Source organism: Lepisosteus platostomus, chromosome 6, assembly GCF_059453375.1.
Source record: "Lepisosteus platostomus isolate fLepPlt1 chromosome 6, fLepPlt1.hap1, whole genome shotgun sequence".
In the NCBI taxonomy this organism is placed as follows: Eukaryota; Metazoa; Chordata; class Actinopteri; order Semionotiformes; family Lepisosteidae; genus Lepisosteus; species Lepisosteus platostomus.
In genome coordinates this window covers 18,283,972-18,310,739 of record NC_142616.1, presented here as the reverse complement: position 1 = coordinate 18,310,739, position 26,768 = coordinate 18,283,972, and the positions used below count along the sequence as shown (strand labels likewise).

Here is a 26,768-nt window from a genome sequence, read left to right as displayed (position 1 = left end):
CACACACACAAAAAAAAACTTTTTGCAAGGTGGCCATTGTTCCTTATTTATACAGCTGATTTTCATTCAAAGCACCTTATATTTGAGCTCACTCATACAGCTGGGCATTTTGCTGGAGAAATTCAGGTGAGGTACCTCGCTCAAGGGTACAACAGCAATAGCTTCTCATGTGGGATTTGAACACACAACCTTCCAGCTACAAGCCCAGAATCCCAGACACTTCACTTAGAACGTTCCTCTGAGCCCTTTAACTTGACGGTGACCATGAGGTGTGAGGCTCTGAACCTCACAGTGTGCCGAAACGCCAGTCGCAGGCCGTGTGCCGTCTTATCCCTCATCGCTCAGAGCTGCTTCAACAGAAATCCCAAATTTTCACAGCCCAGTGAAAGGTACTTAAACAGCTGGCACTTAAGGAAAACGAATCGCAGAACTGCTCAACAGCTAAAATTAAAAAAACCTAAAAGTGGGGATAAATTCTAAACACACCTGTAGGTTTAACAAATGTGAAATATAAAACAGCCGTTAAACATTCACTACAACAGACCTCACCCACATAAACTGCTCTGCATGCTTGTATCAAGCAGCACTAGAAGAGCTACACAGTCCAGCTGTCCAGCCCAGACCTTAGGACAGTAGGATTTACTGGCTGGAGAAGGAAATCTGCATTTTGCCAGTCATTTTGTAAGACTATCCTCTGCATTTCACAATCTGTTTTAATCTCTTATTTAGACAGACACTATTTAAGATTGAGACTATACAAACCATTTACTTTAAAGCTGGCTTCCTTCCACAGAGGAAAAAGTATCCTTGGTTTTTTTTGTCTTATAAACATACATTTTTATTGTTCTTTATTTGTATTCCTTGGTTTTAAATTGCATTTTTAGTAGCTATTAGTGGTTTTGGTGCACTTGTGCAAGTTGCCAGGAAGGATTTCTTAAAAGCAGATTATGTCACTGCCTTGTGAGTCAGAGTGAAGGTTTTGCCACAGGCATTTTTATGTGCCTGCAAGGTTTCAGGATGAAAAATAACCAGAAGGAGGTTGAATTTACTGCTTAAGGGCTCCTCTCTTCTATAAAAAAAACCCACTTGCACCAGACAAGGAAAGGATATTTATACAAGTGGATTTCTCTAAATTCTCAGACAGATTACACAGAAATTAACAAGACACCCATTCAGGCAAGGGTACCCCCTATATAAAAGAACCTTTACTGTTCTAAAGACTGTTGTTTACACCCCTGCACCCTAAAGCAAGTGCAGTTTTATTATTTTAATTACAGTTTAGTGGCTTCCACAGTGAAATGACTGTAACACTAAACTGTTCTTTAGATACAAATACATATGAAAGAGGCAAGAAAATTGATATAATCCCTGAAGTCGACTGCCGTTAGCTAGCCCCCAGTTTTCAATAGAAGAGTTCTCAAACCTTGGGACTCAATAGCACTCAATCCTCCTAATCCCTTTCTTTGTTATTTCCCCCCTCTCAATATCCAGGATCCCCCGCACTATCTGAATGGCTCTCACAGCACAGGAGAAAATCAAATGCCTCATTAAAGAGCTCCAAATACACACATCCCAGATCCCTCCACCCTCCTTGGAGGGGGAAAAAAAAAATAAACCTCCCAAAGTGAACCAGAGAGCTGCAGCTAACCGAGACTGGCCAGCCGCTCGGACACGGCGCGTTTCCCAAGCAGACAGGGAGGTCCCATCAGCCTGCAGGCGCTTGAGGGTTTCACAGCTCGCAGACAACTGGTTCACTGGGGCACCACAACGGCACAGCACTTACCTCCAGACTGAATTCTGAAAGACCTCCTCGCGTGAACGGAAGAGCTCGAGATGCACAAACGCATCCAGAAAAAAAAGAACTTCCAAGCTATGCAGACATTCTACACAAAACCCGAGGAGTTGAAACACTAATGTATGCATCGCTGAAAACGCATGAAAAAAATCAATAGCATGAACAGGACGGTGATGGCTAAAGTCTGCATCAGAAATATCAAGCTAAGTGCAGTTTATCATGGTTTTAAATACATTAAGGAAACTTACTGAAATCAATAAGAAACCTGCCGAATCCTTGCCTTTGGTATTGAGGCATAATCATTATGCAGGAGACATTGTACTTCTGCTGGCAAAGCTTTTCCTGAGGGAAGGAGAAACAGATCAAGTTAGTCAAAGCACTGCAGAAACGGGCACTGTCCTTGTCAGCAACCACACGCGCACACTCACACAGCCACTGTGACACAAGGCCCTGACGAGACAATTCTACCACCTCTCTTCAGACCGTCTAGAACAGTACTACAGAAGGTTGCGTGCACATTTCAGAGCGCTTTCAGAAAAGCTGTACACAAATGCCATTGTCATCAGCACCTTTTTATTTCCTTCATTTTCATCCAGGCCTCCCCCCACCCCAAAAAAAACAATGCGTTATTCATTATCTGAAAGGAAAAAAAAAAGGAATGTTTTCTTCCGCTGCGCTAAACAAACTACTAAAGCCAAAGTGGCCTTGGAAGCTAAACAAAAAAAACGAGAGAAATTTGCAATTACAAACGGTTTTCGAAGACCTCTTTCAGCATCACTCCTTCCTTTCCAGACCCGACTGCTGTTCACGGACTCGAAATCTTGTTTTCCTTCTCTTCAGAAATGTATTCTAGACTTTCTGTGCTCTGGCAGGACTGATTTCTGGAAGCTGCCTTCAGAACAGTGCCGAAAGCAAAACACTAGAGGGGGGTTTCGATCCCCAAACCTTCGTCAACTTTAATGAAAAGAGGGCGCTTTTACCTTGGAGAAGTATCCGACCAGGTGACAGCCCTTTTCATCGTTTTTAGTGAGGATGTAGAAGAGGAACGGCTCAACATCATAGTATAGAGTCTTGTGGTCAAGAAACAGCTTGGCTAACAGGCAGAGGTTTTGGCAGAAAATCTTGCTGACATTGCCATCAACCTAAAGGCAAGAACAACACAAGTGCAGAGTGTTTATTTTACTTCATTTTGAATAAAGGTCACATTTCTTCATGTGTTCCAAGCTGTCAAAAACAAGACTAGTCGAGCACATAGATAAGCAGCTCAATTTCTAGGGTAAAAAATTTAAAGATTAAAAATAGGAAACTTATAGTGACCACAACAGCCTAAACAGCCTGTTATCTCCCATCAGATCTTCGTGCTCCTTCTTTTAACTGTCTGTTAAATCCTCTTACATAGGAGATCCTCCCAACTGAAGAGGAAGCAAGACGAAAAACACGCGTCTTATAGGTCACTGATAAGAGATGTTACATTACTGTCATCGGTGAAGCAATTACAAAGGGAAAGGAAAATGTTAAAAGTGTCAACCTTCAACCAAGATTGTTCAAATTGTATAGCGCACTATTAAGTCCTCATTTAGAATAGTGTGTATAAATTGCGTGTATGCAGCTCTAGAGCAAAGAAGAGCAGTCAGATCCATTCCGGAGCTCAAGGGAATGTCCTCTACTGACAGGTTTTTAATCTAGAACAGAACAGCCTGAGGGGACCCGATAACAGTATTCAGAATCCTCTGAGACATGGACAAAGACATGGACCAACCCAGTCTCTGGGAGAAATAGGAGTTCAGACATTGAGAAAATCATACAGATGTTTTTGTTTCATTTAATTATGTTTTGTACCCTAAAATGCGACAATCCAACAGCGATCGCAACTTTACATAATATCACAATGGTCAGCCTAGAAAAAAAGTTATTGAACTATAAAAACCGGTAAGTAACCCATGATGGCACTGCGCTTAACGGGGGGTAAAATCTCACCGGCACTGAAGTCATCACATTGTTTTACCACATAAAAATAACAAAACGAAGAGCTCACAATACTATTTTATAATAATACATTCAGCAGACGACGAGGGACCTCCAAGAAAAAAAAAAACAGGTGGCTGCTGTAATTGGTGTTGGTGGAACAGTAGGTGGCACTGTACACCCTGGACCACAGCTGCCAGGCCAACGCACCAACATGGGGACCCGGGACAACCTCATCCTTTGGATGAAACTTTAAACTGAGGTCCTGACTATTTGATAACTGATAATCCTGTGGATAGCAGTATGCCCTTGGGAAAGTGCAATCACCAGGAGCTTGGCCAGATTCTGCCATCGGCCCACCCTAGAGTTCCCCATTAATTCAAACGGGGAGCGATTTCTCACTCGTCCCCCTGATCTGCTGTGCAGAGACGCTGTCCTGGAGCTGAGGATGAGGTCCTATATGAGGATACTTCAGAATGATAATTATTGTGTAATTCATATTCTAACCAATTTAAGATGAAGGGAGCTGTCTATAATGGAACTTTATATTAATATAAGACTATATCTGAAAGAGAGAGATACGGGATTTAGGAGGTACGTTTTCCGAGACGTTTTTGAGGTCTTGGATAAGGAGTGGAAGCTGCTTTCACTGGGAGATCAACATTCATACTGGTTCCAGTCTCAGAGGTGGAAAACAAAAGCATGAGCAAAATAACCACAGGACTGGATAAATGTGTGAACATAATCAGACAAAAGAAAATCAGGTTGGTCCCAGTTACATAAATACAGGACATCAATCTCCTCTCTGAGTCATTAGAGCTTCTATTCATAGAACTTCACAGAGAGATAAGAAACACATTTTTACAGCCAGTACACACAGTGTACATACCATCTAGTAATCTGTAGAACAGTTCCAAAGAAAACTGAGATAAAAATAGCATACATGCTTGTAACCTTATGTTTTGTAATGTCTTAATTACTTAGGGCACTATTGCATAAAACGCGTTTCAAAATCGCTCGACTAACCTCAAACACAGAGATGTTGTTCTTCCTGTAGATTTCATTGGCAGGTGGGTGAAACCACCCACACTTCTTCGAGTGGTGCTGGAGAATGTGTTTGCTCTTCATGTACTTGAGGCAGAATTCACACAGGTAAAGCTTTTGTAATCTGTCAAACACACAAGTCGCCAGGTTAGCAAACGTCACTTCAGCAGTGACCCAAAGCCTTTCCCCAACAGGCCGCGCGGGAACGCGGAAATATCACACATCCCGAGCGCGCTTACCTCGAGTATTCAGGCGGATAAGGCGAGGAGTACCAGGTCTGGATTTCATACTTCCCAAACTCGATAACCGCTGGGTAGCGGCCACAGTCGGCACCGCCTGAGTAGCTGGTGTTCTGAGAAAGTAACAAAGGATTTTTTAAGAGGGTTTTCAACAAGTGAAAGGCAGATGGAGGGCAATGCTTCACTCGTGTTTAAATGAAGGGTACAATAAACATACGGAAAACCCACAGAAAGGCCTTGAAAAGCTGAAGGCTGATGCACAACGCATCTCCCCCACGGCAAAGGACGGGTGCTCTTGGGAACTGCGACTCCGGCCAGGCGTCAGGGTTGACGATCCTTCCGGACACGTTCCATTTCATTCACTGAATGCGTCCGGAAGGATTGTAAACCCTTTTATTCACAGGCCCTTGGCACAGCCATATTGAACGTGTTGATATTCTGTATTAGAGGACAGGGCTTGATCTCACCAGCCAGATTTCTGTCACCGAGCCAGCCTGGGAAACATGACCCTGGCGAGAACCTCGGATCAATTGGCTATGAACGACCAAACTAGAACCTCTCCCGCGTGCTTGCAATCTGATGTTTGCCGACGTGGTTCCCCACCTGCACCGAGAGCTCCTGGGCTTGCTTGAACATCTCCAAGTCCTCTTCCGTGACGTGCTCCCGCGCCGCTGCCACCCCCGCGTCCGGGGCCTCCTGCCTCAGGTTCTTCGTGCCTTCCACGTCTGTTCACAAAGACGAGCTCATTAGAGCATGACTCGCAGACCAGAAAAAAAAAACGCACGAAGGGTTCGGGCAAAACCCCCCCGGGGGGGGGGGGGGCTCATTTTGATTCGATTAGGATCTTTGAACTTCAGCGTTTCCAAAAAAACGTCCACTTGCGTAACAGACTCGTATAAATTCGTTAAGGATCAGTCCCAACATCAAACGAGATACAACTGGTAAGACATGTGTAAAGCATATGCAAGAGCCTTTAGCTATAGACTCTTCCCTTTGTATTCCTCGCTAATTCTAGTCATATGCTACAGACACAAGGAGTCCTTGCTACAGGAACGCTCAAACACATAGCCCGCTTCTCAGAACGCCTAGCCTTCCAGGAGGAGGACGATCAGAACTGGAGTAAACGGACACTTTAAGAAAAGTCTCCTGAGATGAAGGCTAAACTAATCTCCGTGTGCCAGCACTTTCCCCGAATCCACATGTGAGAAACCAGCATGGCCCTTGTAAAGACAGACAGCTCGCTGGAGTAAGACTGAAACAAGTCCAGCAGATGTACGAGCTCAAATCATGTTTATTAGCTTTAAATCAACCTCATCTTTTATTAATTAATAGCAATGGGATGGCTGTTCAGAGACTATATAATGCATTGCAATCCTATTGTTTTGGAGTTGTTAGGTAAATCCAAGGTTTGGTGCCAAAAGTTAACTATGCTTTAATAATGGAGACTTCACTGAATCAGACTCCTATCAACTCCTACATGTTGTACACACACAGCTACTGTATCTGCATTTCCCAGAACAACTCTTGAAAAGAAAGAAAAAGTACAGCCTGAGGGCTCTAAAATTGCAAATTAATCTCTAAAGACATTAGCAAACAGACCAGGAACCCACGAAGAAAAAAATCTCAGTAAACCAGTCACTGAATGCTTAATAGCCTTCATTTTTTTTTAATTCTTCAAATCAAAGGCAAGAAAAGGAACAAAAAAACCCAACACTTGACTCTTAATCACAGGTGTCGTTGAATTACAGAAGATCATGTTCTTTACTCCAATTTCCAGGACCAGTCTTCGCCTGGCAAGTGAACTTAATTTGCAGATTAAATGCTTTGAAATTTATACCCAAACTGTGCATTTAAAAACCAGAGAAAAGCTCTCTGATCACTTTCTCGGACACTAAAATGTATCCGACCTACAGTTTAATAAAATGTTTTTATTGTTAATGGGATTAACGATGAGAGTGAGTATATTAAAAATGCTAATCCCATTATGTAATTATAATGGCACCTTAAAGAGGACTTTATTAAGATATGAAGGTTATTAGACCCAGGGACTGACTGAAATAACACGCACATACACAAAAATCATCTACAGAGATATGCTAACAGTTCAGAGTTCATTTCCTTTGTTAGGATTAAGTGTCCTTTAACCCCTTTAATCCACTGGCAGGCTGAAAAGCGGCCAAAGCTTTTATTTATTTATTTTTGTTATGGGAATAGAAGGGAGAAGCAAACAAGAAAAGGCTTAGATCATTACTGGTCGAGAAACGAGCAAAGCAATCTGGTGGTGGAAGGGTGAGAATGGAATTCTGGGAGGAGGAATGGGAAGGGTGGTCCCAGAGAGCAGCGGCAGGAAGGCGACCGCGATGGGCAAGGCGACTGCAGGGGAGCCGCAGAGACGCGGGCTGGCCATGCACTAGGAAAGCGCTGGGGGTGCCGCGGCCTCTGCCGGCGCAAAAGAAAGCCAAAAGGAAAATGAAACTGGTGGCGCAGGATTAGTTGGAGAACACATTCTAGATGTTAATCGACATTAGAGAGAGGGCGAGAAAGCCGAGCTACTTCGCTACGCGAGTTCAGGAAGAGCAGAAGACAGAGAGGAAAAGAAAAGCCGAGACGGAGCGCGACAAAGATTATTTGCACTTGACGGGAGGCAGGTGGGGTTGGCGCTGTGACCCTTTGCTTACCATGATGCTGATCGGGCTTAATTCTTCCGGCTGCCAAGCTCCCCTTCCCTGGTGAGGGGGTCCCCTTTTGAGGGGTCACTTTATATTTTAATCTGCCTAGCATCCTGTGCTTTCTGAGGAATGAAGTTCGTTTGAAATGAACCACTGCCTTAAAAGTGCATCCTCTGGGTACCCCCCAGCCGGGGGCGGGGGCGGAGTGGGAGACTAGCCTACTGTTCAGTTCTTTCTTCCCGTGGAGCTGGGGGCAGGAAGACAAATCCGGCTCGCGCCGCACGCGCCCGGGCGGAGCGTAGCTCGGGTGCGCCTTTTTCCGCGACTGTCCCTGAGCGGCAAAGATGTGCGAGAGTCCGTCAAACAGCCCCTTGAGCTGGTTGTTACTGGAGAGGCTGCTAAGGGAAGGCGCGCTAGACTGGCTGGAGGAGCTCTGGGGGGAGTTTGCGGAGGCGGAGCTGCTGCCGGACTTCTGGGAACCGGGGCTCTGTCCGGGTCGCAGAGGAGGGGACGGGAGCGCGGCGGGCGGGGGGGTGAGCTGGGGAGAGGTACCGGTCGCCGTGGCGCCCGAGCGAGGAGTGCACAACAGTTTCTGGAGGCCCTTTTTCCTCGGCCGGCAGTGCTTTGGGAGGTCTGCCGTTTCGGCCCGCGACCTGCGGCCGACGGGCGACGGCGTGAAAAATTTCGAGAGGCCGTCGATGAGGCCCCTGGTGGTCTTGTTAACGGGGAGAGGACAGGTGGAGGAGGATGTGGGCGTGAGAGGAGTGGAGGAGGAGGAGAAGGAGGTGGTGGTGGTGGAGGAGGAGGTGGAGACGGCCACCCAAGAGGGGTCTGTGACAGCCAATCTGCTGCTCGTGTTCTTCACGGATGCGGCATGACCAGATGGAGGTGTGGTACAGACTTTAATCTTTTGACCCCTACCAGGTGACCCCCTGCCCGCCAGTGCAATCAGGGTTCCTTCTGCGCTGGTTACAGACCTGAGGGCGAAAAAAACGTTAAGAGCAAGTCAAGAAAGGTGGTCAGCGTTTAAACGAACGGCCATCTTTTTGTTTTTGCCTATGACTGGCTGGTTTCCAGACTAGAAAGAACTCCAGTTGCGCATGAGAGGGCCATAAAAACCCCCCAACATATTTAGGCCATGACCTAAACATTACATCTATAACAACGACCAACCGACAGCGACTGCAAACAAGGATTTCAGGCTTTTGACAAATGAAGAACACGCAACCGCCGATAAATTTTTCGGTGTCAAAACAGCTGACACCATCAATTAACACATCAAGATGCTCCTCTGTGCGCAAGAGTGCGGTGAATCGGGGAGCAGTGCATCTATAAATTACCACGTGAGGGGAGGTCTTTTTTTCCCCTCGTTACAGTGGAAAGCTAGATGTCAGTCAGAAGTAGGCACGAATGTGCTATGCTCAGAAGAAAAAGCCCAATGTGACCCTGGCCTGGACTCTTCCCAGCACTGACTGCAGTGAGGAAAGGAAGCACAGAGGTCTGAAGACTGAAAATGCTATTCTGAGGCTTAAGGGGACAAAGATGAAAAGTACAGAGCACAGGTACTTGGATCAAAAACTTGAGTACTGGTCCCTGCAAACAGTCTTCGTGAAGAGCACTCCAGGAGGCATGAATGAGTAACGCAATTACTATTCTGGCTTAAGGCTAATGAAAAGCCAGGGGAAGACTTCTGTATTGAGTCTAAATTTATCTAAAAAACCAAATCGCTTTCTATGTATGTGCTGTCTTCAAGACATCTGAGATAAACTGTTAATACAACATAAGCTTCAGGATCGGTAAGATTAATGGTTAATTAACGAGTAGGATCATAACAGCTCATCTGTTCGCCTACAAGGGAGAAAATCTATTACTTCAGAGCCAGTATATGTTCATGATTCACTCTAAAACACTTGTTCTGGAAGCAAAGACCTGCAGGTCATGAGGAGTATAAGTGCCCTTTCGGAAAGGTTGAGGGAAAAGAAGGGACTTATTTTACAAGACCTTTATCTACATAATCTGCAACACAGAGCATTTCAGATTTAATAAGATGCAACTGGAGCAAAATTAATTCCTAAGCAAGGCATTACACGTACCAACATTACAATCCTACAACACATCACAAAGATCAAAACTAAAGTACATTTGAATATTATCAATGACCTTTTCTCACACCCCCTAGTTAATACAGCACAGTGGTTTTAATCCCATCCAAACGTAATGTGGAGCTGTGCCGGTGCTGTGCCAAGGGGAGAGGGTGTCTGTGCATTATCTGTGCTCACCTGCTCTGTGCATGGAACAGCAGACCCAAAGAGTTACAAGGACAAGGAACAGAAGTGCTAATGGTACAAATGAATTCAGCCGAACCTTCTAAGTGTAGTCTAGAAATTTAAGGACAGAAGGTGGAGAATAACCTACATTGTTCGCTGTTTGAGCTTATTTTTGGGTCTTCCTATTGGCTTGGCGTATCTCCGTTTGATCTGGGCGGCTCTTTTGTGCAGCAGCCTTTTCCCCTTGTCCTCCGGCCTGCAGACCTGACAGACCCACAGACCTGGGGAAGAGTTGGAAGGAAAGCGATTCAGGAAACTCTGCCGCTGCTAGGGACACATTTCTACTTTTTTTAAATGCTAAACAGAGCACAAATGCGATCCAACGTCAGGATGTAACTTTCCATATATCTGGTTTTTTTTTTTGCAACTGCCCTATCAAGACGGATACTTTCGCATTCCTGTGCATAGCTTTTGTCCAACCCGATTACGTAATTTCTTTTCGGCAGGTCGTTTTTTCCCGACGCAGCACAAGCTTTAACATAAAACCTCGAATATTCCACATGTGCACAATAATAGGAAACAGAAAAAAGCTCTATGAAGACATCTTTCTATGCTGTCCTAGGAGACAGAAACCACAGGCCTTTCTAGAGCAGAGGTCACAAACTCAGTTCCTCGAGGGCCCTGTGCCTTCCAGTAGTCAACTATACAATTAACCTAATTATTGTCTAAATTAGACATGTATGAGATTTTTCTTAAGGTCTTCGACAGTTAATTTCACAAGACATTCGCTTCGTTAAAAGGTAGAGCTACCTATAAATTGCCCGAGAGCCTGGTTAGAAGTATTACAATTATGCAGCTAATTAAACAATTAGACCTACTATTAAATTGAGAACAATTATGGGTGGAACAGAAACCAGATGACACTGGCTCTCCAGGAAGCGAGTTTGAGGGCCCTGCTGCAGAGAAACTGTATTGCTGAGGCAGTGCTGTCACTACGCGAGTACAATACCTTTTGGCATTCTTGAAAGTGGGGGGTCACAGCACTCCATATGGAACCCCCGATCACAGGAATCGCAAAACAGCATGTCTTCCTAACAAAAAACACAACAATCTTTTTAAGCATTTTCAACATTTGTTCATTTTTATCATCCCCCCCCCCCAACAAAACACTCCTAACACATTCAAAGGGATACAATATGGTTATGATATGAACGTATTAGATACAGATTTTTTTTGCATGTCACATCAGGCTACATTTTTTAATAAATGGCATCAGATCCGACTTCCCGCCAATAAGACTGCCTCTTATTACTTTTATATGTATAAGGAACAGAATCTTGCACTTACCATGAGAGGCAATGAGTATCTATTACACCCAGATCATTCTTTCGAATATTTAAATGCTTAGCCTAATAAATAACATTGATGATCAACACCTGTGATCGCAACTTACAGCGTTTTTCCCCTGAACCCGACAGGAACTGCAGGTCTTGCACTCGATACACTGCCATCGCAATGCCTTCACGTTTGCAGTCAGCTCGGGCGAGAACTTCAGACACGATGGGTGCCCTTAAAAAAAGCAGATCGGCACAACGTAATGTACAGAGCGCTCTCCCCCACCAAGCCCGGGGCTCGGCCATTCCTTAACCGAAATCAACGCTTCCTGAAAGCTTCCAGCGAAAAAAAGCAAACCTACTTTTTAATAACTTTCTAATGTTCGAGGGACTGCAATTGAGAAAGGCTGAAAAAATAAGCCAAGCAAGCCTTTATTTTTACCACGCACGCTGACAGCTTCCATTAGCCATCTAAATTAATTTCTACAGAGGGAAGGGAGACCTTTTTTCCAATTGCATCTATTTTAAAAATCAGTTAAACATTAACATATTGCATCAATATTGTTAAGAGCGTGCATGATCCCTTTTCAAGATCTGGGTCTGAAAGCACTGTATTATCAAACACATCTGAGTAGCTAATTAAAGATAATTTGATCTTAATGAGGCAGAAACAGTACCAGCATTCATTCTAATGGAAGTCGATCCATGAGAGTCATGTAAAAGCTTGCCTTCACATGCTTACTCTCCCTCTCAGGACTTTCAGACCAGCTGTTTGACAGTGAAAGCACAGTTTGTATGTACACTATGAACAGTTAATGAAAACCACCTCAATGCTACTTAGTCAAATTCAGGCAATAAAAATCTGTCACCAGGAGAACAATTCCTTGTGGCATTTAAAATAATTGTCCAAAACAAACGACTCCACTGGGGTGGTAATTTAATGGAAGGTTAGCAATTTACATGGAAAGAAGAGAACTGGAAAAAGGAAAATGTCGCCAATCTGCACCTCTAATTTGCTGATCTTTACTCTTCTGTGCTGCTATCTCTGATCATGAACCACCGGCACAAGCACACAAAAAAAACTGACTTCGTGAACATTTCAGGATTCCAAAGATCCGCAGTGAAGGACAAGAAAACTGCTTTACATTTATCGGAAACAAAAGCCTCGTTAATGTAACCAAATGGATGTAAACAGACGAATCTGATTGCGGTATGCATCCATAAAGTTGCACAAAATGCTAAAGAAAGGGTTTGCGAAGACGCTGCACTCGCTGGATCAAATATTTACAGCAGAGCTCTTCGATAAAAATGTATGCACAAAACTGCGAGCTAATTAATTCCTAATGTGGGACTGCTGTTAGGATGTTGTTCCAATAAACATGTCAGGGCTGGGGAGAACCATTCTAAATCATTTACACTGCAGCCGACGACAACAATGCTTAATGTTTTTTTTCTCTCCACCATCAGTCAAGGTGTTGTGCATCTACAAAAATGACTAACGCTCCTCATTCTTCATTGCAGTGAAGTAATGGAGTGACAGACAACCTTCCTCTAAAATGGAACAAGAGCTGTTCAGCAGCTGAGGCCCCCTGACAAGTTCACAGACAGCACTTCAACAGCCTTTAGTGGTCGACGGTTTCTTTACTCTTGCTCGAATTCAATAACTCCCTTTACCAAGCTCCACTGCTCAGCAGCAGACACAGCCAGGCGTGCAGACGGGGGGACAGACGGCACCTCTGTCGGACCTGCCCACCCCTCTGGTGCAGGCGTGGAGACTGGGGGACAGATGACACCTCTGTCTGACCTGCCCACCCCTCTTGGGCAGGTGTGCAGACTGGGGGACAGACAGCACCTCTGTCTGACCTGCCCACCCCTCTTGGGCAGGTGTGCAGACTGGGGGACAGACAGCACCTCTGTCTGACCTGCCCACCCCTCTTGGGCAGGTGTGCAGACTGGGGGACAGACAGCACCTCTGTCTGACCTGCCCACCCCTCTTGGGCAGGTGTGCAGACTGGGGGACAGACAGCACCTCTGTCTGACCTGCCCACCCCTCTTGGGCAGGTGTGCAGACTGGGGGACAGACAGCACCTCTGTCTGACCTGCCCACCCCTCTTGGGCAGGTGTGCAGACTGGGGGACAGACAGCACCTCTGTCTGACCTGCCCACCCCTCTTGGGCAGGTGTGCAGACTGGGGGACAGACAGCACCTCTGTCTGACCTGCCCACCCCTCTTGGGCAGGTGTGCAGACTGGGGGACAGACAGCACCTCCCTGATTGATCTACTCACCACTGCTGCCACAGTCCGCACAGGACAGGAGCTCCTCGGGCCTCTTCTCGCGATTCGACTCCTTCGTGCCCAGACAGAAACTGCAAATCGGGATGGGGTCAGCGCGGGGCTAGGAGGGAGAAAGAAGAAGAACGGGGAAGGGGGAGGAGGATTAACGAAAGGAATTCTGAAACTGGAACGCCCAGTGAAAAGTTTCAGGCGAGGTACAAAATGAAACGCCAACTCTTCGAAAAAAATATATATCTCTTGCTCCTCCACTTAACAAAGCTTAAGAAAAACTGATGAAAAACGTCTGAAGTAACTGGCTTGCTTTATGCCGCGGAGATCCTGGAGGCCATAGGTCAACGCCTTAATGCTGACCTCCCTTACTACAGCATCAATCTTCTCAACGGCAGGCCTGAGCCCGAACAACTGACTGCCGCTGTGCCATTTCCATCCTGGAGCTATCTCCACCACACCTCAGTAGTCCACGGCACAGTACACAATCCAGGAGGAAGGGGATGTGCTGTCAGTGAGCTCCGTTCAGGACAGGGAGGAATCGGAGTCTGCTACATTCTTCCTTCCTGGTGTGCGACAGCAGGCACATAAACAACATTCCCAGACCATGCCTACCCCCGAGCCCTACAATACTTCAGAGGGAGCCAGGCACAGACCAGCAACATCCCACCACCCAGCCTACTTGAAGTACCTCACCTTTATCGGGTAATCTCTTTATACAGTACAGCAATAAAAAAAAAGATTAATGATCATAACAATTAAAGTTCTTAATCAGAGTTTCACATACTAGAGCCCAAAGGGAGCACTTGATGTGTAATTGAATTCATGTTTAATGGAAAAAAAGCCTGGTGTTCTACACCATTCATCAAGTGCAATACTGCTACCGTCAAGAAGAGAATGATCAATTTAACAATTAGGAAAACTGATTCGGGTCTCCAGTAAGCACAGCATTAGCATCCAGCCAGGCTTTTTTTTTAATTCATTACAAAAATTTCTGCAACGATACTTCATGTCTTGTACTAAAAAGGAAAGCATTGTTTCACTTATGTCAACGAACAGTTGGCACAGAAACGCATCTCAAAAGCCTATATTCAAATCACCATCTGCAATTTCAGCATGTGAAGGCCTTGATTTAAAATACTTATGCATGCCCGTTTGGAACATCGATAAAAGCGTCTCATTTCACATTCTGGAAAAACATGAACACAGATCTGGACTTTTCTCAGCCCATGCTACATAATGCTTCACTCTCTCGCTCAAACTTCAGCAAAGCCCCATGGGGGGACAAACTGGTCACGACTACCTGCATTCACCGGCTCAACCTGTAGAGCGCCGAGCTAATCAGGGCCAGCTTTCACGCCGGGACCCATCAGAAGCTCAGCTGCACACTCTTCGTCCCCTTACTGCAGCTAAACAAACGAAGCACAGGAAATCTGCACACAACCGCCCTCAGCGGCCTGGGAGCTGCAGGTTTTGCTCCAAACAGCGGATCAATGACTGGCCCCCAGAGGGACCAGGTGTCTTTTGAGGTTTTTCAGGATTCCTATGAGCTCTTTTTGGCAGGGCGGGTCCCCACTGGCAGCAAGTAAATGTCAGAGCCTGGTAAAAAAAAAAACCTCAGGGCAGGCCGGCTTGCAAACCCCCTCCAAGCGCAGGCGGGTAACCACACTTCCCTTTCCTCCGCGGACTGGCAGCTGTGCGCCGAGGGCAGGGCCAGACGCACTCACGCCAGCGCCCCCATCAGCAAACAACCACCGCGCAGACTTCAGGTGAGGATACAACTAGACAGGAGGACTGTTCCACGCACATTTCCTCCAGCTGCACGGCCTAGGACACCCCGGGCCCCGGAGGGCTGTGGCGCTCCCTCTGCGCGTGCAGGGGTGCAGCACCAGAGCACATGTGCACACGAGGACTGACCTCCTGCTGCCTCCTCCTCCTCCTCCTCCTCCTCCTCACCGAGGAGCCCAGCCACCGAGCCATCAACACTGCCTTACGGGCCTGAGGCTCAACAGCCGACCGCAGAAAGCTCGCCTTCTCAAGTTATTCTCCAGCTGCTGCAACTTCATATCAACAGTCAACAACGCTGAGGTTAACAGTGCAGAGGAAGATTAATTACTCAGTAAACACTTCGGTTTCTGTCTCCAGACTGTCACTCGCCCAGAGTTAAGCCTTGGAAAATCTATCATCCGCCACGGAACTGGTTTAGGATATTGTTCCGAGCCTTTTACACTTTGTCTCTCATGCAGCACCAACACAAAAATCTCATGAACGCCACAACAGAAATTTTAACCTCTCTTGAGATGCAATGTAGGCAATGTAACCTCTTCTAACATGTGGAACTGGTGAGCTCAGATTAAAATGCAGGACCAGCATCCAAACGGGCAGCAAAGCTGCTGTTACTAATAGGTTTAACATCAGTATAACAATCTCCCAAAACAAATATTTCCATTTGCTTTGCTCTTCACTCATGAATTGAGCCACCGCATGCAGGCTGCAATTAGACTGCCGTCGCTATGCACGACAGCCCTTGGCTGCACCCTCGCACTAGGGAGCAGGGTGCTCTTCCACCGAAGACAGAGGCTCAACGGCAGCAGCACAGTGCCTGGGCCGTCTGGGGGCGGAAAGCCCTGACCGAGGGCGCCGATGCGGCGCAGTTCAGCTAAAGAGACTAACGGGGGTCGTGGATCAACCACGACTGCCATTGGTGAAAGATGAACGACGGCTCACTTCGGAGGTCAAACCCACAGGACTTCACTCCTTTATGCGCGGCGGTGGTTTTTTTGGAGAGAAGTATACGAGGGTTCAAAAAAAACATTTTTGGTGTTTCCAGAAGGTAATCGTGCAGTTAATGCAAAAGCAAGCACGAGTTTCTGTTCGAATAAGTTTCATTCTTGCATCCCTAAGTGTTACTTACTTTGCTCGGCTGTTCCAGCTGCACACAACTTCCCCGGAGACCCTTTCTTTTACGGGCATTACTTAAGGGTTCCCAACCAAGGTGGCAATATGCCCCATTTCCCAGCTACAAAACTTGGCTGTTAAGGAAGCATGCTGACAGGGTCAATGCGATATCTGAGGGACAACATGAATTGATCTCGTTTTTAAAACAAGGTGAGCATTTTCTGTGAAAGCAGGCATTGCTGCATTACATCTCATAAATGCACTCGTACAAAAAAAGATGCTGAACACAGGAGAAGGTCAGTTTTGTAAAGTATGGACCCACGGAGTGCTTCCTAAAACCGCATGTTGTAATTTTGAGCACTCTGTAGCAGTCGCAGAATGTACTCTGAACGCGTGCCTTTAGCAACAGCTTTCAACAGATGCAACAGAAAAGCATCCTACGAGCACCGAAATCCTTACAGAGGAAAATAAGTGAGTGTGCGATGGAGTGGCCACTGAATGAAACCGTCTTGCACTATGATGAGATTGTTTTTTGTCCAAAAAATGCATTACTGTTACATCAAATAGAATAAAGCAAAAAGTAATACAACAGAATCCTAGCCCCCCCTGATAAAACTGTAACTAAAAAAAATGTCATGAAATATAGACCAACATAAAGATCTGGTAACTTTTAAACATAATAATATACAAGAAAAAGTAATTATTCATTCTGTTGTTGATAGTATTCCAGTACCATCGACGGCACAACTAATAAAAACATTTTCTGTTTCTCTTAATGCACAAGATTTATTCACTCTAGTAAACATGTTAAAAGCAAAATCCTGTCAATTTTATCCTCCAATGTATTTTCAGTCAGCTGGTAGGATCACAAAACCTCAGTGTATTTGTACTGAAGTTTCCGGAAGTTGAATTAACTGCCAGGAAGGTACTAAAGGAGCTTCACAGACACTCTAAGGCAAAAGAGTTTAGTCTTGAAGATATAGTACAGAGTAACAGCCTCAACTCTAGAAACCACCAACAATCTCCAGATTAATGAGATGGCTGCTACCTCAACAGGAAGGTAGAAATGGACCTCAAATATTCCATGAGAAAAATGCTTGGGAAGGAAAACGACAAGTGGGAATCTTCACAAGCTGTGGTATCATCGGAATACAGTGTCTCCCAGACTTAATGTCGACCTCGTGAATCTGGGGTCTGTAGTGACATATTAGAAAGACATGGATTTGCCCAACAGTAGCCAACTGACTCCCCAGGACAAATGGGGAGACGTGATGAGGAACTGGGTTTCTGGGCGGTTTCCCCAGAAAAACAGTCACACGGACAGGAGAAGCTCATTTCAAGCAATATGAAGAGAGTACTTTGTCCAAGGGTATAATAATGTAATAATAATGTTATTATAACAGAAGTGCTCCATGCAAGACTTAAAACAGACCTTCCGGTTAGGAGTCCTGTGCCTTAAACACTGTTCCGCAGTGCGGCCCTACAATAGGAAACAACACATCAAGCTCAATAACCCAAAGAGCATGAACATCTCAGCCCTGAGCAGAAGAGCGCAGATCACCTGGGGGAGCTGGAGAGGCCCTGCTTGGAGGAGTGCTGGAGCACCCCTGAGGAGGAGCTGCAGGTCCTCAAGGTCGACAAAATATCAACGGCTGGATATATCCCCATACAGACATACAGGACACCGTGACAGATGTTCTGTTTAACATACAAGTCTTTAGCTTTTGATTTGTTACTACAGAAAACATTGAATGTACACCTGGATTTTAATTACCTCACAGTTCTTCAAAATTCTGAATAAATTTGGAGTCAGGTGCATCTTAATTGTATATATTTATCCTATTTGCCTCCTTGATACACTGAAGACCTAATAACTTAATTACAGTGCTCTACAGGAGGAAAACCTTAATGTCTACATTGTGTCTCACAAAGATAACCCTTAATATCTTGTCAGATATAGCCTAAATATCTGGCCTTAATATAGCCCAGAAGAAAACCAACTTTCCATAATTGAAGCAACACCGGTACCCAAAGCACCATCCCCAGGGATCAAACCCAACAGGTCTTCTAATACTCAGTGGTGCTGTATTAATGCTGGTGATCGGCACAGCACTGGGTGCACTGCTGTCACTCAAGATTACATGGTCCTTACACACTGCTTTAGATGCCTTTGTGCACAATCATCTAGTCCTCCACCTCAGGTGTTAGCCTGCTCCTCTGCACACCTGGAGCCTGGGATCCCTGCCTTGTATTGTGCATTTAAGACATTTTCCTCGTCCCTAGACTTCCTGACAACTACTTATTCAGGGTTATCTCACAAATACCAGTTTGAGGCAGAATCGGTGTCCCGTGGCGTTCTACACCACCTAATCGATAAAAGAAAGGAGACACGGCTCTCAGATGTAAATCGAGCGAGCGCTCCACAGTTCTTTACATACATGCTCAGAAACAGTCACACTACAGCACTACAGTGGAAAAGAAACAAACGCAGGTCTGCCCCCACTCTGAGCTCCAGGGCTTTGAATAAAGACATCTGCAGTGCTCCAGATCAATCTGCATGTTGGAGATGCAACACACGACACCACCGGTTTGCCTTTTCTACTATACCAACCCCGAGCTGACTTTTTACATGTTCCTTTAAATCAGACCCCAGAATATGACGGACACGCTGTACTTCCACAGAACACCGAGCGGATTCCCGCGTGGATTTTAGCCTCCTCGTACCCAAGAGAAAGGGGTGGCAGTGTGGGGACATGACAGGCAGCACGTGAGGTTTACAGAGTAGTTCCTCCGACAGAAAAGCCATTACACTTTCCCTTACCTGGTATACAACAGCGACATGTACAGTATGGGTAAATCGGCTACCGCAAAACCTGCAGCACCCTAATATCTATTGTTTTCCCTTCATTTGCTAGTGGTCAAACGCCGATGAACACACGGTGCCACGCTGCTCAGCGAACGGCCCCGAGCGGCCCACTCCTGCCCCCAGAAGGCCACCCCGTCGCCATTTTCATTCCCGAACACCTAAACCCCGGGCCGCCAAACGGCCACCTGACCGGTGGGGCTCCGGCTCCTGGCACCAGAAGCAAAACGGTTAATACACACTGGACCTGCACTGGAGTCATTCGTTTAAGACTTCCAAATAAGGGTTGAATCCGTTTACACACAGAGAGTGATACTCCAGCAAATGGCTTCACCTGCTCAGTAGGTTACAGTTACATGCCTACAGTTGCCCGGCTTAATGACTCCTTTGAGGCTGAAGTTTCTAAAGCGCTTTCAAAAGTCTTATGGGCTAGATAATGTAGTTAGTCAGCTCTGAGCAGAATGAGCCTTATATACTAGCCCAGGCCACCTTTCTAATGTTCAAAAATATTTGATGGCTCTGCCGTATAAAGGATGACAAACATCTGCAGGCCTTTCTGGTGTTAAAGAGTACTCTGCAGAAGACATCAACATCGGAGTACCAGGCTGCTGTTGCCACGGCAACACTTCAGCTTTCTGGCAGGTGAGGTTGCACGTACTAACTAGATAGTGAATTAGGAAACAGCCTATGTTTAAACACGCAGAACATCAGTTAGGAGGTTAATCTCGGTTATGTTTTAATGATTCCTAATCGCCTCAGTCAGGTACTGAAAAGAGGTGACATTTACACAAACTCGGCAAGAAGGCTAAAAGGATCAGATACAGGACCAGAAACAGTCCCTGACATGTCATAACCGTGACACACAGTACGGTCTCAAGCGGCTTGGGGTGTCCTTGCTCTCCACACTACAAAACAGATTTACAAATTAGCTACAGGGAAAACGCAGCAGTCGCCGAGGAAGGTTTTAATTTGCGGGTTTTGCTACTTTGTACCGTTGTAACTGATCTGAACAGCATTCAAATGATGTGCGGCCACACTGGCAGATTGCTGGGAGAAACAACACTAATGTGCAATTGGTAATGACCGGTGTGATTTAGTTCGCTACGTCCCACAATACTGTAAGCGAACCGTTCCGCTCCGCTGAAGCGAACACAAGCTCGAAATCCACTTCAAACCGAGATCTTATGGTCGGCTCAGGGGGAAAATTACCACCGGTGATCAATGCGTGACGCAGTACATAACCAGAACAGACGTTTTCTCATTTCCTCGGGTTTCATTACCTTCGCACTGTCCATTAGCTTATCACTCCCTACAGTTTCTCCGAGGCTTAACGAGGAGAGCCGAGCGATTACATTACAATTACTTCAGCCCGGTCAGATGACCGGGGCAGCTGAACCCGAGCAGCGCTCAGGTATAATTCTCTCAGGTTAGCACTGGTTAGGCAGCAGAGGGCTGCGGGCCTAATTAAATATTAAAGCAATCTTTCACGTCTGTTTTTTTCTTTTTAACCTGAAGATAAAATTACTGTACATGCCACCCAATTAATACCCTGTGCACGCAGCCAGCCTCAAAAGGTTGCAGAAATATCAACACTCACAGAGCGCCTGGAGTGAAATGTACACAACACAGCAAGGAGCGAGGTCACTGCTTACTTTAGCAGCATGTCAATATTTTCAATACATTTGAACAAATCAGGAGTCGGATGCAGGAAGATTTAAATTGAAAGGAGCAGAGTAGGGGAGCTCAAGAATCCCCCCCATCTTAAGCTCTTAATCACACATCATATTTACTTTGATAGATCACACAATAATCACGTTAAATTGGATTCCCAATCGAGAGGTAATTAGCTTTTAAACCGAAAGGCTGTCATATCCATCCTGTCGCTCCGCAGCGCTGATCTTAGAAATAACTGTGGATGGAATATTCAGCTTGAAAGACGGCCAGGGAAAACAAACAGGCATCGATTCACAGGGCTCCGAACATGGTGTGTAAACAAGGAGGGGAAAAAAAATAAAAATAAAATCAAGCCCCGAGACAGAGTTTGAGATTACAGTGTCCTCCCCTGCCTTCCATGTCTCCAGGAACCTCTCGTTCCGGGTTTAATCGGCAGACTGGCGCGGAGCTCTCCCCCTCCAGGCTACCCCGCTGGAAGAAGTTCTCACTGTGGGCACGAGGCTAGCCCAAGAGTCAAAGGGAAGAGACGTTCCTTGGCTGCTTTGTATAAATGCATTTTTATACCAAAAATCGTATTCTGTATTCTCGGCGCTTGCAGATGAGAATGGCATGTGTTCAGCAATAATATTATTTATGGTACCTAAAAGTTTCAGGTTGTTGCACAAAGCTAAGGTATGCATAGACGTGATCTGATAACTGGAATCAATTTCCCGTCGTTAAACTCTGTTTATTTTTATTATCTCAGTTTTATATAATATATTGCCAGACCTGCTTTCCCTTAGAAGAAGGTGACTAACAAAATTTAAGGAAACCTTTTAAAACCCATTTGTTTGTTTTTTTTTTAGTTTGAGAATTTTTTTTCTCCCCCCCACTCTATTTCCTAGTTAGGACTACACATTCTTAAAGTGTCGCACATGAATTTGTGTCATTGCTATAGCAGGAAACAGTACAAATTTGTACACATCTCAGTTTCTTAGGCAGGACAGCCACAACTGGGATCACATATTAAAAAAGTCTTTGGGTTTCATTTAATGGGACAATGCCTAGAACTGAACATTTCAGATATCACTGCCAAGTTGATTTGCTAATTTACTGCACTACACTTAGCCCTTGTGAATGAGCAGACTTGACTTTTGTCAGGTTGTTACCGAAATGACTCCCCATAGGAAACTGCAGGGATCAATGATCAGGACAACCCTTAATCAAACTCGTATGAAAATGTCCTGGCAACACAACCCCTAGCTCAGCTCAAGATCAGATTACACAGGGAATCAGCTGGAGCAAAACAGAAATGCATAACCAAGATCAAGAACATACAAGCTGGCAAACACAGGGACCATCTGACCCATCGAGATTGTTTGGTAGTGATGGACAGATTGATCCCAGGACCTCACCAAAGCCCTCAGTTTTGACAACATGGCTGAAAAGCTTGTTCCAGACCTCCACAACCCTTTGTGTAGAGACCTGGCTCCATGTTCTCAGTTCTCAAGACTCTGAAGACTTGATTCAGTTCCTGTCCCATGCAGAGCAAGCATCACACGACAGAATCCTGTCTACTCGAGAGCCACTTCAGCGTCATGAAAGACTTACTCTAAAATAGTAAGCTGCCTTCCAATTATACCAACTGGACATTGATAAAGTAATCACGCTGCCTGTTGTGACGTTCCTAGACATGTTCCACTTGTTTCAAGTCGGCACTCTAATGCCTGGGGAGGGGGAGATGGGACTGTACACTCCATTCCTTATTCCAGGCAGATGCTGCTCTGCAGCGCGATGGAACGGAATTTGTGTGCATTGAAGGAAAACCCATCGAGACAAGTTACATAAATCTCCCAGCAGTAAGACAGCTCCTGCCATTTTTCACCAGAGTGCCGATTCAGGACACGCATCCTTATTGTTGACAAGATGGCGTGGTCCGTCACACGGAGAACAGCTGCGATTGGGAAGTGGGAGCGAGGGCTTTCAGATTCTTTTGGAGTCTCGCAATGCTCCTGATCAGGTACTTTGGGAATAATCCGGATCAAGCAGAACCATTCCGTTTTGTCTGGCTATGCAAAATCCTCCATTCTGACCAACTCAAGCTCTGTCCAAGATCTACACTCATTAGCTGTAGTGACACCGATGTACTAGAAGGCAAGTTACAGCACTCTTATTAATTTGCCTGCAATTATGTGTGCCAATTTCTGCCTTAACAGCAAGCAGTGCTACTTACTATCTGCCTAATTGTGGTTTCATTCACATTAGCTACAGAGCAGGAGCTCATTATTGTACAATGTCCAAATACACAAGAAGCACTTCAGCAGCCAGGAAAGTGGACTGCTACTGTACACTGGATAGTGCTTTCTTCAGAGCAGTCCTTCAGACCCATGTTTCAACGAAGTAGAACAGAGCGACTTTCATGCGCCTTCAAGGCCACAGTGTGCTATACAGTACAGAAGGAAGAGCAAGTGCCTTAGACAACAAGTGTGTAGCTGGTGTTGCCTTCATGAAGTGGAGGCTAATATTTCAAGACCCAACACCTCAGAAAGGACCTTAACTCTCGCAGTGGAAATTCACCTTTTCCCAGCTGACTGACTACTGCAAGAAGCCTGAGACAGTGTAGGTTTTACATTCCCTTTCAATTGTTATTGAAAACCCTTTATTATGAAATTTAGGGGACTCTACTATTTTAATATTTTAACACACTTATCTTAAGTGTTGCAAAATACTGTCTTTCAGTATTGTCGTATTTGCCATTAGAATGGCAAAAGATAAAAGATTCTACATTGTTCTTTTTAAGAAAAAAAAATGGCTTAAGTGTAGAGTTTTCTCCCCAAATCCCTCCTATGAATTAACCCCCAAGGAAACGCAATAAAAAGCTCAGGAGCAGCTGCAGACTGACCAGTCCACACCACACAATAAGTAACAAAAGGCTCTTTTAACGCACCGAGATAATCAGCACACATCTACCCACCAAGAGCTTTCTGAACCATCTGCAAGACGGCAGACCCTTCTGATTGTGAAACCACTGGCACCATGCTATCATGTCCTCATGTCAATGAAATTTATCTCCTAGCAACAGTCAAGCTCCATGCCTGGAAACCAAAGGCTTGCATTCAGCGAACAATTCAAAGACAAGGGAATGTCCTGGGCTCCGGACTAGATTACCAAATGGCTTCCATTGTGAGATGTCAACTGCGCAGGGGAAAAAAAAAACAACAAGCACGACAAGACCAACGTAAACCGCCGCAAAGATGCTCCTTAAAAATCAAAACCGGCACAAAGCGCACAGCCAAGTATGGCCTCGCCTTTCTGATCTGGGGGCAGGGAGGTCTTGGCGTGTGGATTACAGTTCAGGGCACGGCGCTGCCACAGGACTCCTGCTGCCGAAACCGCCGCAGGGTACGGTGTGGTACTGCGTGGCGCCCATCGGCAAAATCGGGCCTTCTTCCTAACTACGAAGGCAACAAAACAATCACACTTTTGGACGGGTACAGAGCTCGCCATTTGCGTTTCCTAAACTTGTGCTGAACCTGTGTTTGGTGGCAAGACGCAGGGCTAACCGCAGGGGAGCAAAGAGGTGTGGATCGCTGCACCAGTAGACCAGGCTCTGTAATGGCCATTCTGCGTCCTGACATAGGGCGACGCACACCTTCGCAGTACTCCCGAGCGCCAGCTCCGCACAATGTTGCCTTTGCGCTAGCGGTCGTAGCTGGGGCTCGGACAGCAGACCTCAGCGCGCGCGAGCAAGCGTGGGGCGATCCCAGGGCTAGCGACAGAGCCCGCGGCGACGCCCCCCCTCGGCACAGGGGCTGCAGCTCCCACCTCACGCTGCCCCTATCCTTGCACATCGCCCTCTCCCGGCGACGCCGCTCCGGCAAACCTGGAACTCGCCCAACGCACACTGCTTTCCCAAAACACTGCCACGGCAAGAGCCGTGAAGAGGTCGCTCTTACTCTGTGGCGACAAGGCCACACGGTAAACTGGAGAGGAACAGAGAGAGCCCACCTACAGGCTCTTCCCTTAATTCGGCTGTTGTTGCAGACGATGCGACAGCTGAACGGATCCCTCAGCCCAAGGTCTAACATCGCCAGCATTACTGAAACAGGAAATATTCCAGCAAACAGAACAGGGGGCTCTGCTCGCGTCCATCAGCTGAAACGGCAGCCAGCGCAGGAGTCCAGCAACTGCAGAAATACCTTGGAAGTGGAAACCAGTGAACTATTCAATTCACTGGCCCAAGTCATCTCTCCGTTATGAAGTTCTTCCAGAGGTAATGCCAAAAAAACCCCGAAAAGGCAGTTGTTTTCTGTCAGCACGGAAGGTAAACTGTTTTGCCGGCTCACAAAAACACCTATCGGGGGGGGACGTCTGCCAGGAGAGCCGAGAATCCGGACTGGCTATGGGTCAGGCAGACTTCCTCACTGTTCTTTCACACAGGTGTAGGCCAACAACCAGAGCAGAGCTGAAGCAGTGTTCAATTCACAGCACGTGGTGATACACATCACCAGGACTAGCATTATAAAGGCAGCGAAGGACTCGCGTTTAAGGTCCATTAACCTGCATTTTTATGGACCCTCCACTCCAGCAGAACACGGAGGTGAACCGTACTGCCCATCGCCAGCCAGAAGCTGTCAGAGAGAACCCCACAGGCAGGGCAGGGTCAGTCCCCACGCAGAGCGAGGTCTGCTGCCCGCGCTGTACCTGCAGACAGGCCTGAGCCCAGCACTCAGACACGTCCCTGCACCGAGAGCGATGACAGCGTTTCACAACATTCAATGACCAGTCCTCACACTGCATTATAAACCCCCCACCAGGTTCCTTATGTGTATATATATATATCAGTCAGTTCCAACCAATTTATTGCACAGCACAGTGTGGCTGAATTACTGAAACAGGAGCCTAGGAGTTTGCACAGGTGAGAAATTTGCTGAATCCGCGGATTGTGTTACTAACTACAGTATAATTCTATACCGTGGTGCTCTCTTGCTCAATAATTGGACACAATTACAACAAAGCTGTAGCCACGAGAGCCCGTCTGCTCATCACGGTGCTGCAGAGTGAATCAGAAGCAATTTCAGAGTCACGTTTTAAACCGCTAGGATACCACCCTGATCCAAACAAACAAACACAAAACGCAGTCCTACACAAGAAGAAAAGGAAGAAATATGGTGCCGAAAAGAAAAAAAAGAGCCATTTAAATTCAGGTCTGGCTTTTTGCCCCTTGAAAGCACATCTTCAGTCACTCTATAAGGAGCTGCTCAGGTACAGTACCAGAAGACGCAAAGGTTATTGACAGCCTACTACATTCTCACACCTCCTTCTTTCACACCAGTCATGAAGAACGAAAGCCAAATGGTGCCAGAGCAAAGTTCTTAGCTCAACACCGCAGGCTTGAGCCACACAAGATCGCCCTCATGGGTTGCAGAAACTCTCCGAAAACCTACCAGCCAGTGAATACAGCGGGATAGAACACTCCATAAGGTACTATATTAAAAAAAACCACAGCATATGACCTCCTGTAGATCAGAATTCACTTAAAAGCTTTATTTTAGAATTACGGGGAAAATAAGCATTTTGACATTTTGATATAATTGACAGGGCAATGCATTCAATACCTGGAATGAGAGTAACCAAAAAAATTCCCACTCTACTGAATAATTGCAAAGTCCTTAAAAGCACTTCTGCCAAAAGCTTCCAAAATGAAGCCATGAAGAACCTCACATTACACACCAAAGAATAATTTTTAGAAATGTAT

General features: G+C 46.0%; 1 protein-coding gene across 3 annotated transcripts in view; it reads right to left on the bottom strand.

Annotated features, from left to right (window-relative positions):
* The window catches only part of kat6b (K(lysine) acetyltransferase 6B), a 43,147-nt gene that overhangs the window by 9,556 nt on the left and 6,823 nt on the right, over nt 1-26,768 (bottom strand). For 2 of the 3 annotated variants that reach the window (XM_088634538.1, XM_088634539.1), the window contains exons 3-12: nt 13,600-13,708; nt 11,433-11,548; nt 10,989-11,070; nt 10,128-10,260; nt 7,722-8,689; nt 5,647-5,768; nt 5,044-5,156; nt 4,787-4,928; nt 2,776-2,937; nt 2,044-2,137 (exon numbers count right to left, since the gene is read on the bottom strand). In XM_088634538.1, coding sequence (XP_088490664.1) covers nt 2,044-2,137; nt 2,776-2,937; nt 4,787-4,928; nt 5,044-5,156; nt 5,647-5,768; nt 7,722-8,689; nt 10,128-10,260; nt 10,989-11,070; nt 11,433-11,548; nt 13,600-13,708 — 2,041 coding nt within the window. The remainder of the gene's footprint in view (nt 1-2,043; nt 2,138-2,775; nt 2,938-4,786; nt 4,929-5,043; nt 5,157-5,646; nt 5,769-7,721; nt 8,690-10,127; nt 10,261-10,988; nt 11,071-11,432; nt 11,549-13,599; nt 13,709-26,768) is intronic. The other variant, XM_088634540.1, reaches the window with a different exon arrangement.